The 19,721-nt window shown below is 50.5% G+C and overlaps 1 protein-coding gene across 1 annotated transcript in view; it reads right to left on the bottom strand.

Moving 5' to 3' along the window:
- ABCA4 (ATP binding cassette subfamily A member 4) overlaps positions 1–19,721 on the bottom strand; it is a 135,289-nt gene that overhangs the window by 101,610 nt on the left and 13,958 nt on the right. The window contains exons 5-6 of the mRNA XM_008074610.2: positions 17,554–17,681; positions 13,704–13,901 (exon numbers count right to left, since the gene is read on the bottom strand). Coding sequence (XP_008072801.1) covers positions 13,704–13,901; positions 17,554–17,681 — 326 coding nt within the window. The remainder of the gene's footprint in view (positions 1–13,703; positions 13,902–17,553; positions 17,682–19,721) is intronic.

Here is a 19,721-nt window from a genome sequence, read left to right on the forward strand (position 1 = left end):
TTAATAAGGGTACCTGATCTCAAACTAGGGGACCAAAGTGAGGCCCAAACTTTACCTGTACAATGACCATTTGGATAGCTAACCCTGAATTGTATCCCACATCTTAAAAAACAAAACAAAACAAATAAGTCCTTATGTGTTAAAGATACATAGGGATGCGTGCAAAGTGATATGTTGTCTGTGATTTGCTTCAAAAAACTTTGGGGAAAACATTTAAAACAAGACCAACCGAAGATTGCTAATGGTTGAAGCTTGGTAGTAGGTACACGGGAGTTCATTATATCATTCATTCTACTTTGATGCTTATTTCTGTAATAAAACATTTTAATAATAAAGATATTTTATCATAATGTGTGCAAAAATAAATAAATTGTTGAAAGCATGAATACTGAGGAAATACTCTTCCTTTTTTTTTTCCATCCCCACTGGGACTGCCTTTGCTCATTTCTCTCCTAGAATATCTCATCAAAATCACCTTCCGCTGGGCTCGGTGGTGCAGCCTGTAATCCCAGCACTTTGGGAGGCTGAGGTGAGTGAATTGCCTGAGCCCACGGGTTTAAGACCCGCCTGGGCAACTTGGCAAGACCTCATCTCTACAATAAAATCAAAAAAATTAGCTGGGCGTGGTAGCGCGCGCCTGTAGTTCCAGCTACTTGGAAGGCTGAGGTAGAAGGATCGCCAGAGCCCAGCAGGTTGACACTGGGGTGGCCGTGAGTGTGCCTCTGCACTCCAGCCTGAGTGACGGAGTGAGACTCCAACTCAAAAAAAAAAAAAATCACCTTCTTGCTGGCCCCCTTGTGCCTAGTCCCTCCCTTCCAATGCATCCTCCATATTGTGGTCTGAGTTACCTAACAGGCCAATCCCTTCATGCCACTTTCCCTGTTCAAATAGCTTTCCGTGGCTGCCTACTGTTGTCAGAAGAGAAGGTTGCTCTGGTGCTGGGCACACGTGGTCTCTCGTGAGCTGGTGCCTGGCTCCCTCTCTGGCCGTCTCTCCTGCTTTTCTTCCATCATGCTAGACTTCTTCCCACCTCTCCTGTGTGTTAGTGCCCTTTCTGCCCCCTGGCTCTGAATTGCACTCCACCCCCCAACACCCCCCCTTCTTTGCCTGGCAGACTTCTCATCAAGTCTTGCTTATAACCCAGCTCCGCATGTGAAAGGCAGCTGTCCCCAGGAAGAGGCAAACACTCCTTTTCCTAACCTCTTGCTTGCCCCTGCCCACGATGCTCGCTCACAGCACCCTGTTCATTTCCTTCCTTACATGCTTCATCACTGCTCAGTGTTCTGCTGCTTGCTTGTCATCTGTCTCTCTTGCTAGACTGTAAGCTTTGTGTAGATGGAAGCCTCGCCTGTCTGCTGGGCACACGGTAGGCACTGAGGCTCTTGTTACAGCAGCAAGCACAGCAATTGTAATTGTTCATCTACCTGATGCTACACGAAATGGTGTGCTCATTAGGGACAGGACTCTCTTTTTATCTTTGCGCCGCCCAAACTTCTTATCCCTTGAGCTTTTCTGTAGTAGCTCAGGAAACATGTGACTCATAAGCACCACTCGCCGGGAGCTGGAGGGAAGGCTGCCTCAGAGCCTGGGACATACTAGTCAATGTCACCTAAAGAAGACTCTGCAAGACACATCTGCTTTGAAGTTGCCTTTTCATCTGGAAGACAAACTCCCCTGTACTGTGGGCCTATAGAAGTGGGTGCTATGAATTTGTGGTAAATTACCGACTTCCTCGAATTCATGACCATTCAGTTACACTCATTCAATCATGTTGCCCTGGTAATTCTGAATCAGATAAAAAAAGCTAACAAGAATAATAACCACTTACCTATATGATGCACAGGGTAAAGGCCTCTCTGCAATCTGCCCCCACCAAGGGCAATCACTATTTTTTTTTTTGAGTTGGAGTCTTACTCTGTCGCCCAGACTGGAGTACAGTGGTGGCACACTCCCGGCCACTGCAGCCTCGACCTGATGGGCTCCGGCAATCCTTCCGCCTCAGCCTTCCAAGTAGCTGGTACAGGCGTGCGCTACCACACCCAGCCAATTTTTTATTTTTATTGTAGAGACGAGGTCTCGTCAAGTTGCCCGGGCGGGTCTTGAACCCAAGGGCTCAGGCAATTCACTCGCCTAGGCATTCCAAAGTGCTGGGATTACAGGCTAAACCACCGAGCCCAGTTGGGTAATCACTATTAACAATTTGGTGTGTATTCTTCCAGAAGCACAAAGATTTTAACTTTATTTGTATATCTTTTTCTGTGACTGACAATTCCACAGACCTTCACGTTTTGACCACAGTTTGTTGCTCAACCACATCAGCTTGTATGGCAGTGGTTGTAGGACTGTCCCAAATGGCATTTTTGCTTTCCATAAAGACCAAAGGTTCATATCAGGAATATGAGAGCAGCAATGGCTTAGTTCATTCTGGATGCTATAACAAAATACCATCGACTGGATAGCTTATAAATATCAGACATTTATTTCTCATAGTTCAGGAGGCTGGGGTGTCAAGAGCGAGGATCTGGCAGGTTTGTTGCATGACAGGGGCCTGTTTTCTAATTCATAAATGTCACCTTTTCTCTTGTCTTCATGAGGAAGACCCAGAAAGCTAGGAAGAGCTAGATTTCTGGGTCTCTTTGGCAATGACCTAATCACCTTTCAAAGGACATACCTCAAAATATCATCATCTTGGGGATGAGGGTTTCAACATATGAATTTTTGGGGACACATTCAGACCATAACATGCACCTCCCCTGAATTTCCATCACTCAGTTGCCTAAAAGTCCTAATAAATCAGTAGCATGAAGCATAAGACAGACCATAAGAAAAAAAACACTTGTTAATCATTTCATAAACATTACTTAGCACTGAGCGACTAGGCTCTGTCACCATGACAAAGACTGATGCTTAACTACCCGATTTTACCAAAGGTAACAATGACTGGCTAAAAACATCACATTTCACAGCCTCCTTTGGTATGAATGGGCACGTGGCACAATTCTGACCAAAAGATATTAGAAAAAGTACAGGGTAGGGCTTGTGAAAATGGTCTTTTGGGGGCGGGCCCTCTGCTTTTCACCACCCCTGCCTGGATCACCGATGTGCCGGGGGAGGTGGCCCAGACATCTTACAGTTACCAGATGGCAAGCACATGCTGGGAATGAGGGAGCAGGACAAAGAGAAGCCCGGAAGACCCACTGCAAGACTGCCTGGGAGAAAAACGAAACCCATTATCTTTCTGTCTTCTGTTACTCATAGCCAACCGTAGTTTCTAAATGATGTCATCACCCATGTGACAACAGTGTATCGTGTCTGCTATGTGCCATGTACTGGGGACATGGCCATGAACAAAATAGAGTCCTCCCTTCAAGAACCTCCCTGAGGTGTCTTCAACCTTCCCATTGCTATCAACACGCTGTGCATGACAAGGGACCCAAAAGAACAAGAATTATCTTTTGGAGGGCGGACTCCTTGTAGTACGCTCAGAATTTTTTTTCCTGGGTCAAACAGTCAACGAAAGTTTTTATCTGGAAGTGTTGAGAAGATTGCATCATGATTTGAAGAAACATCCTGAGTGGTGGCAAACAGGCAACTGGTTCTTCCACCATGACAACGCACCTGCCCACACTGTGCTGAGTGCTCAGCAGTTTTTGACTAAAAACAGCATGATCCCCATATCCCACCCTCCCTATTCACCCGATCTCACCCCAGCACTTTTTTTTTTTGCTTCTCCAGTTGAAAAAGTCTTCAAAGGGAAATGTTTTGCTGATGTGGAAGAGATGAAACAAAAAACAGCAGAAGCACTAAAAGGCATCACGACTGATGAGTTCAAAAACTGTTTTGACCAGTAGAAAAAGCATCTTGATAGGTTTATTGCATCAAGTGGAAAATATTTTGGAGGTGACTGAAATTTAAACATGTAAGAATAAATATACAATTTTTCATATTTAATTCTGGTTTTTTGGGTCCCCCAAAACATGTGCTCAAGATTCGTACATAGGAGAGAAGAATCCGCCTCTGATCCCTACCCCTCTGCAGCTGCAGTCTAACTTCTCTCCTCTCCCCGTCATCCCCATCTCTCTTGGAAGCACAGCCCAGATTCACTGACTTCACTTCCTCACCAACACCTCCCTGCCTTCCATCCTCACCATCCAGCTAAGATGCTTTAGCCAGAATCCCAGTCTCCTCCCGGCTTTTAAGTCTAACAGACATCTTGGGATCTTGTCTTTTCAGAGCTTTCTGCTTTCCTCGGCACTGCTGGTTGTGTCCTGTTCCTCCCTTGCCGTTGGTGACCTGCTCTTGCCTAGTTTGCTTTGCTGCTTCTCTGCCTTCCCATCAGCTACTCCGCTCTAACTTCCCCTGAAGGGCCAGGCTCCCGAGGACTTCCATACCCAGGCTCCTCTCGTCTGCACAGTCTCCCTAAGAGAGACTTATTCTCTTTAGCATTTCATCTGCTTTCCTTTTGATGATGGCTTCCTAATTTGTACCCCAACCAGCCCCTTCCCAAGAACCTCAGACTTACACACCCAGCTGTCTGCTGGACACTTGCCTGAATCCAAGCACATCCTAAATAGATGGCATCGCCTTCCCCCAAAGCAGCTTCTGTGCCTGTGTGCCCTTCCTCAGCTGGTGGCACCACCTTCTGCCTGGGAGTTGCCACTGTTCTTCCCCATTCCCACTTCATTGTCCAACTCTCCAGCCTGGAGGTCCCAGACTGGGTGCTGAGTATGAGTGTGGGGCAGGATGAACCCACATAGTGCATAGTGCAGAGAGGGTGGCCAAAAGACACCACAAAAGCTGCTTTAGGAGGAAGCTGGAATCCAAAGTTGTGAAAAGGAAAGGCAACCAGGTCCCAGGCGACGGAAAAGCACCTGGGTGGGGCCAGGAGCCCAGAGGCACAGGCACTAAGGAATTGTCACACCCATACATCCAGAGAAACTGGACATACACAGATCAGTCACAAGCTCCCATTGCTTTAACTGCTTCTTTCTTGACTGAGGGAGGAGGATGTTTGTGGCTGTGCTTTGCCAAGTGGACCTCTTCTCTCCCTCCCTCTCCCCTACCTCCACAGGCTCTTGTCTCACTCTGTCTCCAGACTCCATCCTACATCCAAAGAGCACCTTGGGACACACACATATCTATCTGTCCATGTCTCTAGCTACATGTCTATAGAGGTACACATTCTTAAAGGTTCTTACTTTTGAAATCATTTGGCTTTGAGTAACTGATTTGATGAGCAATCTGGTGTGATTTTTCGGCAGTTGTTGTGAGTTCTTAAGTATGTTTGCAAAGTGGGAAAACCTGAACTGTAGACTGGCTTTTGAATTTCACATTTTATGAATATAGTAGGTCCTCACTTAACATCAATGATGGGTTCTTGGAAATTGTGACTAAGCGAAACAACTCTAACGAAACCAATTTGACCACAGGATAATTGATATAGATGGGAGTTAAGTTCCTATACAATATTTCTGGTTACAAAAGTCACCAAACTTAAAAATAAAAACCAAAGCACTTTTAATATTAAAGATTGAAATGAATGTGAGCTATAGATACAGCTTAAAAAAATCAATACAAACAAGTATGATAACATTTTACCCAATTATTTCAGTTCCGGGCCAATGGTGACCAGAGCCTATATAGGAAGCTCAGGGAAGCTCTGGTCAGCTCTGGACAGAACGTCATCCCCCCATCCCACCATCCCATCATCCCACCATGCCACCGTCCCAACAACTCACCATCCCACCAACTCACCATCCCATCATACCATCGTCCCACCAACTCACAATTCTACCATCACACAAACTCACCACCCCACCATCCTACCAACTCCCCTTCCCACCAACTCACCACTTCACCATCCCACCAACAAGATCTCACCATCCACCAACTCACCCTCCCGCCATCCCACCATCCCACAAACTCAACAACTCACCACCCCATCATCCTGTCATCCCATGAACCCATGATCCCACCACTCACCATCCCACCATCCCACCAACCCACCATCTCACTGTTCTACCATCCCTCCGCAGGGCATCATCCCACCACTCCACCATCCCACCTTCCCACCTCAGGTTGCGTTCACACACCCACACATTTAGACGTACCCATTTATCTAGATATTTTTGTAGGTGTCTGTAAAGCCTACATGACCCTATGTCTACCACTTTGGGGACTAATGTATAAAACAGTTAACCATTCCCATCCCACCCCCTCTTCCCCACCTACTGGCCGGAGTCAACTCATCTGAAACTGCTCCCATCTCCAGAAAGTCTTCTTCTCCATCACCTTCTTCCTGGATGTGTGACCCTCCTAGCTACTCCTATAATGAATTTTCAGTGCATTTATGTACCACTTTTATATTGGTTTACTATTATTTTTTAATGAATCAGTGTCTCCACTACACTGTAAACTCATTAAGTATAGGGATAGGCTTTATTTTGTTTCTATATCTTCAGGATATGGCACACAGTAGGTTCTCAGTGAACTTGCATTGTCGTAATTAATCAGTAAATAAACTATAATCTAGTCGACAAGAGGGTCTGTTGAGGCTTTAGGTTCCATGGGAGCTGTCTCCAGTAGGCATGACAGTGATTCACAGGGAGGGAGTGGCTAGTTCCACCTGAGGACAGGGAAGGCAACCCCTGGGCTGAGGTTTGTAAAAAGAGCTGATGGTTGTGGGGCGAGGGCGGTGTCTGAGGATGGAAGGGGAGAACCAGGAATTCTGGGTGGAGAAAGGAACGTGCCAAGAGTCAGCAAGAGCGAGTGACTAGAGAGATCGTCAGATAAGAGCAGAGCCAGGAATTTTGAAGAGGGAACAGAGGGAGCATGAATTTGAGGGAGATGAATTTGGTGTCTGGCTAACACTTTCCTGTCTCAATCTTGTTAATAATTTAATAATATTCATGAATCCGATGAGCTCAGCTATGTGCCTGTAGCTCAGCTGAAGCTCCCTTCCTAGCTCTTTCAGATGAGGGCCTGGTACCCACACCTCACAGAGCTGAACGGCGCCTGGCCCCTAGGGGGCGCGCTGTAAGTCCCTGCTCACTGCTGTCTGACTGAGGTTGCCATAAATTATAAATAACGTTCCCAGGGATCTTGTCTTCCCTTGGTTCCCTCCCTCCCTCATTATCTATTCAAATTCACATGCATTGTTCCTGCCAAAAGAACCGGAAAAGACTGTAAGTTTATTTACATGGAAATGTGAAAACATTTCTGGAAAAAAAGGTCACAGACCAAAATGGCAAGAATTCTCTCTCTCTCTCTCTCTCTCTCTCTCACACACACACACACACACACACACACACGCTACCACTTCCTATGACAAACAAGTTTTCTTCATTTTCCAAGTAACAAATATCCGTTCCATGCCATGACTGGGCTCAGAACTGCCAATGCAAGTTCAAGGTCAGATTAAACTTCTTAAGGAAGATCAGATACATAAATAGGACCACAGAAGGGATGTGTCTCTGTGAACCGGGGTCGGTCCCATGGAGTCCCTGGGCCCTGATCCTGTACTTCAGAAATTGATTCAAGGTCCTAGTAGCAGCCAAAAGGATTCTGGCTCCAGAGGCCTCTGTTTCTGTTCTCGGGGATGAAAAACATGTCTCTCCTTTGGGACTGTATAGCATATTTTTCTTAAGGCAGAACAAAGCATATCATCTAAAATATCTTGCTTGAGTAGTATTTGCTGATGCTTTGGATTCAGCGGGTTCATCAAACACGTGCACCAGCACATGAAACATCTATGAGTTGAATTTCTCATTTGTGTTACGTTCTCTAATTCAAAGAAGACAATTTGGAAACGGTATTAATGTCTAAGTTGAGGATACAGCTAACACAAGGGTAAATAGGTAGCCTCAGGTTAAAAGTATGTTTATGGGAAGCCTGTGGTGGAAGATTCTGAAGCAAGGGGTGAGCTGCTGTCTTGAAAGCACCCAGACCAGAAGTAAAAAGCAGCAAAGTGGTGACAGACAGAGTGGGCCACTGTGTTCAGTCTCAGGCTGAGCTACAGGAAACCCACATTTATCCTGGAGGGAAGTGGCTGCTAGGCAACCAGGAGAATGTGGATTTGAAGCATGTTTGTTGCAACCTGACAGTTGTTAAGCATCAGATGAAAAGAAAGGAAGCCAGCTTCAGTGGTGAGGGGGCAGGAGGGGACACCCCTGAGTGCTGGGAAATGCGTCATGAGTGGAGAATTCAGACTCAGTCACCGGGTGGAAGGTGGGGCAATTGCCAAATTCTCCCTACCAGGAGGTTCCAGAGGCAGGCTGTCTCGCGGGACTAGAAGGAACTGTCTCGCAGGACTAGAGGGAACTGAACGGGAGGGTGGGCTCCAGGGTATGTGAACAGACAAGTTATGGGACTCGTTTTGGCTCAACAGAAACTAGGCCTTTTCCTCTCTGTCCCGATATCTGTGGTTAATGAAAGTAAACTGAGCTTGGAATCTCGGAGGAGTCAAAGGTCACTCCATGAGACAGACCTCTGTCCAGTCTTTCTGAAGGGTCTGAAGAAAAGTCACGGAAGCAGAGGGTCCTTGGCAAAGCAGTTGTGGTTTTGCTTTGGTAAGGGCAAAAGGCTTTTTGTTCAAAGTGTTTTTCTATTTCTTCTCTGATGTGAATTTCACTATGCTCCCACAGGATGTGTAGGACAAGTCTTATTAGGTCAATTTTTACCGAAGGGGAGGCTGGGGTTCTGCTTTAAATGACAGCAAGTTGGCCGGGCTCGGTGACTCAGCCTGTAATCCCAGCACTTTGGGAGGGCAAGGCGAGCAGACTGCCTGAGCCTGCAGGTTTGAGACCAGCCCGGGCAACTTGGCGAGACCTCGTTTCTACGATAAAATAAAAAATTAGCCAGGCATGGTAGCGCTTGCCTGTAGTTCCTGTGGGGAGGCTGAGTTTCCCCTTTAAATAACAGCAACTTGGGGGCCAACACAGAGCCAGGATCCGTCCACACTGCAGCTGCAGCAGAACAAATACTAATGCCAAAAGCCAAATATTCTTGCTGTGGCTTAACATATTTCAAATATACAAAAACCCTATTTTCTGACTCAGGGTTGGTGTGCTAGCACTTGAACATCACTCCTTTTCCGTCTCCCCTCCCAGAACCTTTGCACAGAAGTGAGAGAAAGCTGACAGGCCAAAGATTTAGAAATTGGAAGCCAGGAAACCATGAAGTATGCATAGGACCTCACTGTAAAATCCCAGAGATGTGGGGGCTTCCCAGAGACTTTTGGCGCAGCCAACATCCACCTGAAAACCGAAACAGGTCATTGAAAGTTAACAAACTGCACGAATGACCCGGGAGAGGAGGACCGTGGCCGGTGCTCACCAGGCAGGGGGCCGTCCACCCACGCTCATCCCAGTGACTCAGGAATCCAGGGACAGAGCCAAGCACGAAGCAGGACAATGGCAGGAGCGTGGAGTCAGGACCCCAAGACGGGGCCTTCCTTCCCTGGAACTCAGCGTTCAGCCACCCCATCGTGAAAGGGCAAGATAAAGTCTGCAAAGTAAAACTGCAGCTGGGTGATAGAAAGAGTGAGGAAAGAGCTGAATCATGTTGCGCTGGAACTGTTTGTAGGGAAACGGTGAACCAAGATGCCAGGAGGGCCAGATTCTCTCTATCAATGTCTAGGGAGAAGAGGCAGGGAGGGAAACTAGACTTCCCAGCAGCATGGCAGGTCTTGGCACCCTCCTCAGTTCCCCTGCCCAACTTCCGCAAATAAACATTCAAAGCAGAAGGGACAGATTTGCTTCTCAGCAGGATTTCAAAGCCATGCGCCAGAGTCAAAGAGAAAACAGGAAGGATGGGAAGGGAGGATAGGGAGGGTGAGGAGGGGTGGAGGGGGAGGAGGGGGAGGGACAAGCAGCCTTGGGCCAAATCAGATGGGCCATCTCCCCACCCCTCACTCGAAACTGACATGCCATTTTTTATGAGTTGCAAAACATTTCAAGTAGTGTTGGCACTAATGATACCTTGGACCTAGGTCAGAGTTTCTGGGGTTCAAGCTGGGGGCGTTAAACCTGACAGTGCCTCAGGTGAAGACGAGTTCCTTCAGGTGAAACCACGAGGGGCTGGATCTGGCTGGAGAAAATCCAGTCACCTGGCTTCTGGTTTCTTTCTCAGCCCATCAAGGTCACCGACTCATGCATGTGTGCACTGGCAAGTGAGCGTGGGCAACAGTGTGCAAGTGTGTGTGTGCACACGCACGTGCAAGGGCGTATAGGGACGGGTGAGGTGGAGTCAGGCCACGGGCGCTGCCTTTGGATTATTTGAGGATGACAACACTCACTTCTGATCTCCAGGGGACCCAGGGAAAACACAGCTGGGCCCAGTTGGTGCCGCGGTTCTCTGGGCCCCGCAGTTCCTGGGACTTGGAGGTGGCACCCACACCTCAGCTCCTTGCACAACAGGGCAGGCTCTGTCACAGTGGTGTACAGAGATTTCCCCTCTTTCTTTGCTAACGAGAGCTGATCTGGCATCTAATAAAGCCTGATTTGCACACTGGCCTACGTGCGCACGAGAAACGCCCCAGCTGAAGGCACAGCATTCCTGCGCCGGGGCGGCGTGGCCGCCAGCCAGCCAGCTGCAACAACAGGCGAATCCCACAGGGGATCTCCCCGGCCCAGAGCAGCCCGGCCACCGCGGGTCTTCAGAGGGCCGCAGAGTCTGCCCTAAGCCTTTCTGCGCCCACCAATGGCATGGACACAAAAGCAATAGAAGCAAAGCCCCATCTTAATGTCTGCAATTTCTTTTAGATTTCCTTGTTAGTATTTTTTAAAATGGAATCCATTCGTCAAATGAAAAAGCACCTATCAAGGGCACCAGAAGACTAGACAGGATTAGGGTATCCTGCTTGGGTTAGGTCTTTCCCCAAAGAGGTGGAAGCAGGAGTGAGGACAGCAAGTGGGGTCATTCTCGGAGGCCAAGCGAGGCCGGTCCCCCTTCCTGGGGCTTCTCTTCCGGGCAGTGTCCGGGTCCACACCAGGCCAGGCCACTCACCAGCCTTGTTGGGAGAACAGGAAGGAGGATGTGTCTCCACAGCACCCTTGGGCTTATGGGGGAGCAAATGAAAGTTCTTTGGGCCCCCCGGGACATTTGGGGTACTATTATTATTATGCTTGGTCTACAGAAATTGAGATTGTAAATCAAATTCCTGCATTCTAAGGCAGGGATTCTCAACTCTGTCTGGACGTTGGAATGATCTGGACAGCTTTTAAAATAGTGAAGTCCAGGCTGCACACCCAAGCCAACCGACAGGATCTCTGGGGGTGGGGACCAAGCATTTGTAGTTCTTTTTTTTTTTTCTGAGTTGGAGTCTCACTCTGTTGCCCAGACTGGAGTGCAGTGGCCACTCCCGGCCACCGCAACCTCAACCTGCTGGGCTCCGGCGATCCTTCCGCCTCAGCCGTCCAAGTAGCTGGAACCACAGGTGCGCACTGCTATGCCTGGCTAATTTTTGATTGATTGTAGAGATGAGGTCTCACCAAGTTGCCTGGGTGGGTCTCAGACAATCCACTCACCTCGGCCTCCCAAAGCTCTGGGATTACAGGCTGAGCCACCAAGCCCGGCCATTTGTAATTCTTAAAAGCTCCCCAGGTGACTCAATGTGTAGGTAAGCCTGGGGACCACTGATCTAGGAGACAATGTTGCTGGTGTTTTTCTCTCGAAGTAGTGCTGCTGTGAAATGGTCTGCCGGCTGGTCTCTGGTCTGACTGTAAGTTCAGTGAGGGTGGGTCAAGGTTGGAGCCTTGGTCTTGGCCTCGGCACAGGCTTGTCCCTCGCTGGTGCTGGTACATGTCTGAGGGTCCGGACACATAGGCAGAGGGAGCAAGCACCAGGACCCATCTGAGGTCAGTGGGGTTGACTGGACCAAGTTAGCTTAGGGTTTCTGAGCTCTAGCACTTGCCTGTGTAAGGGCAGAAGAACAGGCTTTGTGGGCTTTCTTGTACAATAAGTGAATACCCTGCAGTCAGCAGCCTGTGTGTTGTCTGGTCTCTAGTGGAAAGCTTTGCCAGGTGCCTGTTTACCCCACTATATCCAGGACTGACATTCCAGGATCCATGGTCCTGCCTGGGAAGGTAAATTTACCTATCCCTTGGCTGAGGTGCTTCAAGAAGAGAAGGATGACCCTACTCCCTTCACAGTGACAGGACTGCACGATCCTGGATACCCAGGTGCCAGGGACTGCCTGCAAGGCCCGCATGCACAGACCTGGTCATCGTGCTGTTCTGTAGCCCATGCGACAAGACCTGGACACCTGGCAGGGACCTTCTGTGGCTCTGCACACACAGGCCGGTCTCTGGGTGGTGCTGGAGCCCAGCTGACCAGAGTGAGGGATCTTTGTTGCCTCACTCACTCTTCTGATTCTGAAAAACCAAGGAGTGTCTAAAATCAGCTTCCTTTGAAACTTTGCACAGAGACATTTGGACTAATGTGACTTTTTATTCTCCTTGTAGCATGGGGGCCAAGGGAGCTTTTCTGGGTCCTGGACTCAGCTGTGGTGGCATCCCAGGGTCTTAACCCCTCGTGCCCACTTTGGGGACACACCCTGATGAGCTAGGAAAATTGCAGGGAAATTTTCCAAGAAAAGTCATGCTTTGAAGGGGATTAAATGTGAATTCTGCCAGAAACCGTGGGGTCTAGTTTTATTTTGTTTCATCTTTCAAAGGTTTCAGCTTGCTTTTTAAGACAAGCTGAGAGTGGGTTTTCTGGGACTTGAGAGAGCAACTATAAAAAAAGGTAAAACACAAATTTCTCAAGTAAGCACTTTGTACTGACATTCCCCACAACACAGTTCTGGAAGTTAAAATGTAGGCACAGGAAAACCACAGTTGAGTGCTACAAGTATTATATATACCCTCTTCTGTGAAGGATTCTAGTCTTGAGTGTTTCTGAAAGTGTGGCCTGCAATAACTTCTATGAGAATCACCAAGGTACCAAGGCAGCCTCCAGCCTGACCCCATGCTCCTGAATCAGAGTCTCTGGGGATGGATTTGGAAACTGCGTCTCCTGTCACTTCTTTGATGGCTTCATGCTCTCTGTAGTTCGAGGGCCTCGGCCCCACCTCTACTGTTCTGTAATTCCTTCTTATCTTATCCTCCAGCAAAGGAGGGAACATTATCAGTTCCCAAGCAGTCTGGGACATAGGATTGAACAGAGGGTTGCGCTGGATCCAGGTTTTCCACATTTTTCGGATTATGACACTTTCTCTGTCACTTTTTCTCTCCAGAAACAGCAAGCTTTGGGGTTGAGACCAGACCCAGAGGAAGGAGCCTCAAATCCTCATTTGTTAAACTGTATTAAATGCTTTAAATATATGTTTCCTGCATCTTTCCCCCCCACTCTATAAAGTATTAGATTTGCTGTCCAGGCGAGCGGTGGGACCACGAAAGGCTGAACATCCTGCTCATGGTCACCTGGCTGGGACGTTGGGAGAGCAGCAAGTCCGGCCAGGCCCCCTTTTCCCTTTGCCACAGAGCCAGAGGTGGCGACATGGACGTGCCCCACGTCTCACATGGACACAAACACACCACAGCCATACATCTGACAGTGAACCTCGTTGTGATTTCTGGGACCCTGGGCCACCGTTCTAGAAATACTGTCAGTCGAGCTTTCTTGGGCCCGAGGAGCCCAGAGCGTCCTCAAGCACTGTCCCAAGCACCAGGCTCACACAGGTGAATCAGAAGTCATCCCCTTACCACACGGAAGAGCTTGAAGAAGTCCACGTTGGCATACAGAGTGTCTTCTATCCACTGGAGGGTGCCCTGGGAGAGGGGGCACAGGGCGTGGTACACGGTCTGTGCCCCGCGGCGCTGGCTGAAGATGATGAAGCGTTCCAGGAGGGCCTCGCTGCATGCAATGTCCTTCAGCGCCAGGTCTGGGATGCCATGAGCAAACTGCAGAGAGGAGAGGACCGCTGGAGCCTTGCAGTGATGGGAAGACACTGCCTCCCAGGATGCCCATCCTAACTACGGAAGCTGGGAGTACCTTGTGCTACATGGCAAGGGGAGTTGGGATTGCAGACAGGATTAGGTCAGTAACGAGCTGACTTCCTGGATAGGCCCAGTGCAATCACAGGGGTCCTTAAATGCGGAAGAGGAAGGCAGAAGAAACCATGTCAGAGTGAGGTGACATGAGAGAGACATGGCAGGCACTCCTGGGGATGGAGAGGCCACTAGCCGAGGAGCGTGGACAGTCTGTGGACACTGGAAAAGGCAGGAAAAAGGATTTTCCTCAAGACCCCTCAGTAAGGAGCTCCGACACCTTGTGCTTCACACTTCTCACCATGAGAACCATAAGAGAGCAAGTCTGTGTTGTTTTAAGCCGTTTGTTACAGCAGCGATAAGAAACCCACACGCTCCCCAGGCCACTTCCAGTTGGAGGGACACCTTCTCAGCGCGTGTTGCTACAGGCTCATTCACCATCTCCCTGAAGCTGAGGCAGAGGAGTAATGGGAATGCTCTGGCAGTGATGGCAGATGACGTACCTCTCTCCTTTCTCACCAGATTTAGCAAGTCAAAGTCCCGGGTGCCCGGTTCAACTTGCATTTCAGATAGACAGTGAATAATTTTACCTCAAACATGTCCCAAATAGTATCCAACTAGGACATAATCATGCTAAGACTTAATTGTTGTCTATCTGAAATGCAGATTTAATAGGCATCCTATGTGCATCTCATGTGGAGACTGAAGCCCTGGGTGGCCACACCCCACACCTCTGAGGGAGCTCAGGAACAGTGGACTCCAGAGGCTAAGGTGGCCAGGGACCTTTGGCTGCCCAGCACGGACACTGATTCCTAGAGTCCTGGACCCCCAGCCGTGGGCAGGCCCTGAGAGCCATGAGTAGATGTGCAGATTCCTGGGCCATTTCCCTGGAGCCTGACAGCATGGCTCTCTGGGCTAGAGAGCAGGCCCGGGCTCTTCCACCCCCATGTGGACAGCACCCAGAGCACAAATTTCTTTGAACCCCACAACCACCATGGAGGCTAGGCACTTTTATTATTTCCATTTTACAAATGAGGAGACAGGCACGGGATGGTCAATCACCTTGCCTGAAATCACACGCTGAAGTGTGTGGCCTTGCTGGGATTTAACCCAGAGCTTAACCTTTACCCGCTAGCTCTTGTAAACAGGAAGGAGAGAGAGCAGGGCAAAGAAAGGGGGTTTATGAATGCTCCCACCACGGAGGGGTCACTGGAGCTGGGCCTTTAGGCATGTCCAGGAGCTTCCAGGGCTGAGGGGGAGAGGACGAGCCAGGGAGCTGGGCCACTCTCAGCTTCTAATAGTACCTAGAGGGAAGGAGGGAGCCGCGCGTGGACACCAGGCAGAGAGGACCAAGGGGGCATTCAGCCCTGAAGGGGAGAACAAAAGTCCATGTTCAACGGGAATGACCAATGCAGCCGCCAGCTACTATGCTGGCCAGGCGGCCAGAGAACGTGGCCGACGCCACGGTGGACAGCGCTGATGAGGAGTCGCGTAGCAGGAAGGAGGTTGAGATGGAGATCAGGAGCAGGAAGAGAGGCGGGCCCACAAGGCAAGAGGCGGAAGGCTGAGTGGGCCCGGGGACACAAGGGTCAGGCTGGTGCCAGAGCTGTCTCTGTGGAGTGCAGGTGCCCAGGTTGGCTAACCAGGGAGCAACCACGAATCAAGGCTAGCAACAGTGAGTCCAGGCCCAACCTGCTGACCTCGGCCTGTCCCACCCCATGAAAGGCCTCAGCGGATGCCAGAAGCAGCACAGAGATCCTAATGGCACACCATGAGGAACTGGAGAGAAATTCCCCTAAATTCCTGTCTTTACCTCTATTGCCCTTTATTAGCAACTGGAAGTCATCACAGGCATTGCCAGGACTTGAGTTTTCTGAGATAAAGAGAAAACAGACGGAAGAGAAGCAATCGATGCTGCCCGCACCCCATTGGCAGGGATTGGGGGAGCTGCCCAGAGTCCGGCCACTGGTCCTGCCCCCCAGGCCTGGCTGGGAGTCGCACAGCCCCAAGGCCTGGGCACCACTCCGTGGCGTTCACTGCCTCACAGCCGGCCCTCGGTTCCATTCATCTAGTTTTGGTGAAAACCTCAGGGTCTGATAAGCTAGAAAAGCAGGCATGGGCTCCTTCACGGTGCAGGGACACAGCATGAAGCCCCCCTTCCAGGAACCAGGCCCCACCGGCTGGAGTGGGGCTCCCCTCCTTCCCCCGGGCTCAGACAGTACCCAGTGCAGACCTTATCTCAGGACTGACACAGGCCCTGGGATTCTGTTTAAGTCTTGGTCTTTCCTGGGGGCTAGAGGAGAAACACCCTGGCCAGGAGAGTGGGGAGGTTGTCTGACTGCAGGCTGCTTCCGTTCTGGCATTCTTGCTGTGTCCATCACGCTAGGAGCCCAACACCCAGGAAGGAGGCGGGAGCACGGAGACCCCAGATGAGAACCCAGCCGAATCACACGGGTGGCTTGTTAAACACAGATTGCTGGGTCCCATCCCAGAGCTTTGGACTTAGTCGGCCAGGGCTGAGGCCTAAGAAGTTGCATTCCTAACAAGCTCCCAGGCATTGCTGAGGCTGCTGGTGTCTGGATTCCGAGAATCACTGAGCTTGCATGAAAAACACTGGATTAGGATGAAGTGGGCCTGGAGTCTGGCTCTGACTGTTTCTGGCCCTGTAGCTGATCAGCCCATCACCAGTCACCCATCACCAGTCACCTGAGGCACCCATCTGCTTAGCCAGCATAACGGTGGGGACTAAAAGGGCAAATGAATTATGTGAGTCATGAGCCAGTGGTAAAAACGCTCTGTAAAGTAGAGGAGATTATTAAAAGGGATGAAATAAATCGTGTGGGGGGCATGTAGGGGTCAGAAATGTGTGAGGAGTCCACCTGGCACCGGAAGAAAGTGACCCAGGAAAGCAGAGGGGGGTTCCTCTGCAGCACCACCAGACCCTGCGGCCTCCGAGGCCACCTCAGCCAGTTTCCTGCCAGAGCACCCCTTCGTCATCTCTTCAGTCAGGCCTCTTCAGGAAGGCCTTCTCCAACTGTCCCACTGAAAACTGCCCCCAGCCCATGCCTTCCTGTCCCTTTCTAAGTCCTGGCGCTGCTGGACTGTCCTTTCAGCACCAGTCACCACCAGGAGATGCTCGTGTGACTATGGACCGTGGCCCACTGGAACATAAGCTCTAGGGTCTGGGGCTCTATCCGTCTGGTTCACACTGTATTCCAGTTCCCACAACTGTCCCTAAATACTTGACTCATAAATGAGTAGGCCTCAGTCCCCTCAACTATGAAGAGGAGGTTGGGCCCGTGGGTCCCGAGGTTCCGTCCAGGGACAAAAATCTGAGATGTCTGAGAGTGGCCAGAATGTGTGTGGCTTCAGAGTCCTGTGGCAAAAGGGCTCAACATCCCAAGGGACTCAAGGCACTTTTCTAAAATAAATATGGGTGTGAGTCATGGATTCTGAACAGGAAACTGAGGAAGGGAAAGAGAAACAGCCAAGCCTTCCCTTTCCCTTCTCAGGTTTGGTGCTCACCCCTCCCCTTCAGAGATGCCCGCCTGTGACATCCACCTACCTGTTCTGGACGGACTTGGGAGTTGACCAGGAGGTAGACGACTGAGTCAGGCAGGCCAATGTTTTTTATGAGAGACAGCGTCAGTGTTTCTTCGTCTCTTAGGATATCCCTTATTCGTATTCCTCTTCCTGCACGTGAATGAGAGAAAGAACAGGTGTGGAAGGGGAGATGAGCTAGAAAAGGAACATCTAGAAAAGACTGGAGGCATTTCCTGCTTGACTTTCAAAAGGAGGCTACACTCTGGGTTCTCTGGAAGCCCCGGGTGGCCAGGGTCCTGTCAGGAGGCCATCACCAACACCATCGCAGCAACCAGCCAGAGCGGCCGGGCGCCACTTCGTGAGAAGGCACACAAGGTGGAAACCGTCAGCCAGGGTGTCAGATGCCTGTGAGGCTGGTCTAGGATGGCTCTTCTCAACGGGGTGGAACTGGGACACTGGGTCAGGGCAATGTCATCTCCTGGGAATATTCGGCAATATATGAAGGCATTTCTGGGTGTCCCAACCAGGGAAGTACCAGTGAGCAGGGCCCAAAGCTCTGTAAGCATCCCTGGGTGTGCAGGACAGTCCTGCCTTTGCCGAACAAAGAATCATCAGCCCCAAATGACAGTGGTGCCGAGGTTGGAGGCCTAGTCGGGGATCGGAGGAGGCTGTCGTGAGGTAGACAGAGGACGTGTCTTGGGGCTTCTGTTGTCTCAGCTCAGGCCGAGGTGCTCAGGGTATGGACAGGGACTAAGGAGGATGGGCTGCTACAAGCAAGACGCCTCTCATGCGGAAAGAGGGGAGCTGCGGGTGACATGGGGAAGGGTGTGAAGTGTTAGTGTCCAGGCCTGGAAATGGTGCGCAATCAATAGGCTTGTCTTGATTGCATTCATATGGGTCTCACCTCTCCCAGGGGCTCACACCAGCATATCCCTCCTCCAGCAGCATCCAGGGCCAGCACTCAGCTGGTCACTGGTCACTGCTACTGTCTGTAAGGTTCTGGTTGGAGAGCCTCATGGGCCCAGATCTCAACACAGCCGCTTCACCGTGAAGGGTTTGTGTTGGTTGCATGAAATGCCAGATCTCCAGGGGCCAACTGCTGACCTCCAACTCCTAACGACTTTGGTCACCAGATGCCTGCCGCCCATTCCTATTTCCAGCTGCCAGCACCCACCCTCCCCAGACATCCAAGATGCCTGCCCGCGGGCTCGATAGCAGGCCCACTTCCAGACTGTGCCTTTCCCTGTGCAGTGCCTGGTCCAGACTGGCGGTGCGGGCAGTGTCCATAGAAGGGTCTGGGCCAACCCTGCAGCCCTGAGGCTGCCTACCCAACCAGGCAGGCGCAGCAGCCTCCTCGTTGTGATGGGTGTCCCTGAGAGCCGTGCTGATGGGTGGCTGTTGTCACTTGCCTTGCACAGGAAAGTCCAAGGGCTTTGCGGGAGCCTGAACACAGGGCCGAGGGGGAGGAGGGCTCTGGGAGAGGCTTTCTCTTTTGTCCTACCTTTCCTCCTTTTCAAAAACATAGATCCTATTGTCTTTCCAGCGAGCTCCTCCCACACCTCCTGCTCCTGGGATGCCAACTCAGTGGCTCTTCTCACAATGATGCCTTCCTACACCTTCACTCCAGCAACAGCAACCGTGACACACATGCGCGCACAGGCACACAGATACACACACATGGGCACACACGCCCACAAATGGGCACACACATGCATACACACACCCCCTTGCACCTATGTGAAGTCTCCTGAGAGTTGGGGGCTACGGATTTCTCTTTTATTTCAGCCCCCATTGTACCAAGTAACGCTAGGCACAGTTGTCAGCCCTGAGGTCACCTCTCTCTGACACCCAGCCTTAGAGCCTGACATTGAATCAGGGTCTCAATAAATGTCTGTTGAATGACAAGAGGCACTCGATCATGCCTGACCTGAGAGTCAGGACCCCAGGTGACTGTTTATCTCTTGGTTATTCTTTAACTTCCTCACCTGACCTCACATACAAATATCTGGCTGGGGAGAAGGGGCAAAACAAGGAAAACCGGGAGCAGTTTTCCCAGGTGTGGCATACCAGACCACCCAGGTGCCTGGGCTGCTGTGTTCTGGGGAGACAGGGAAGAACGCTGGGGGCACCTGTGGGGAGAGCTGGGGCCCTGGTGGGAGAGACGCCAATACCAGACAGAAGCCTCCCCAG

Source organism: Carlito syrichta, unplaced genomic scaffold, assembly GCF_000164805.1.
Source record: "Carlito syrichta isolate Samal-C Ts95f unplaced genomic scaffold, Tarsius_syrichta-2.0.1 Scaffold316502, whole genome shotgun sequence".
NCBI lineage: Eukaryota > Metazoa > Chordata > Mammalia > Primates > Tarsiidae > Carlito > Carlito syrichta.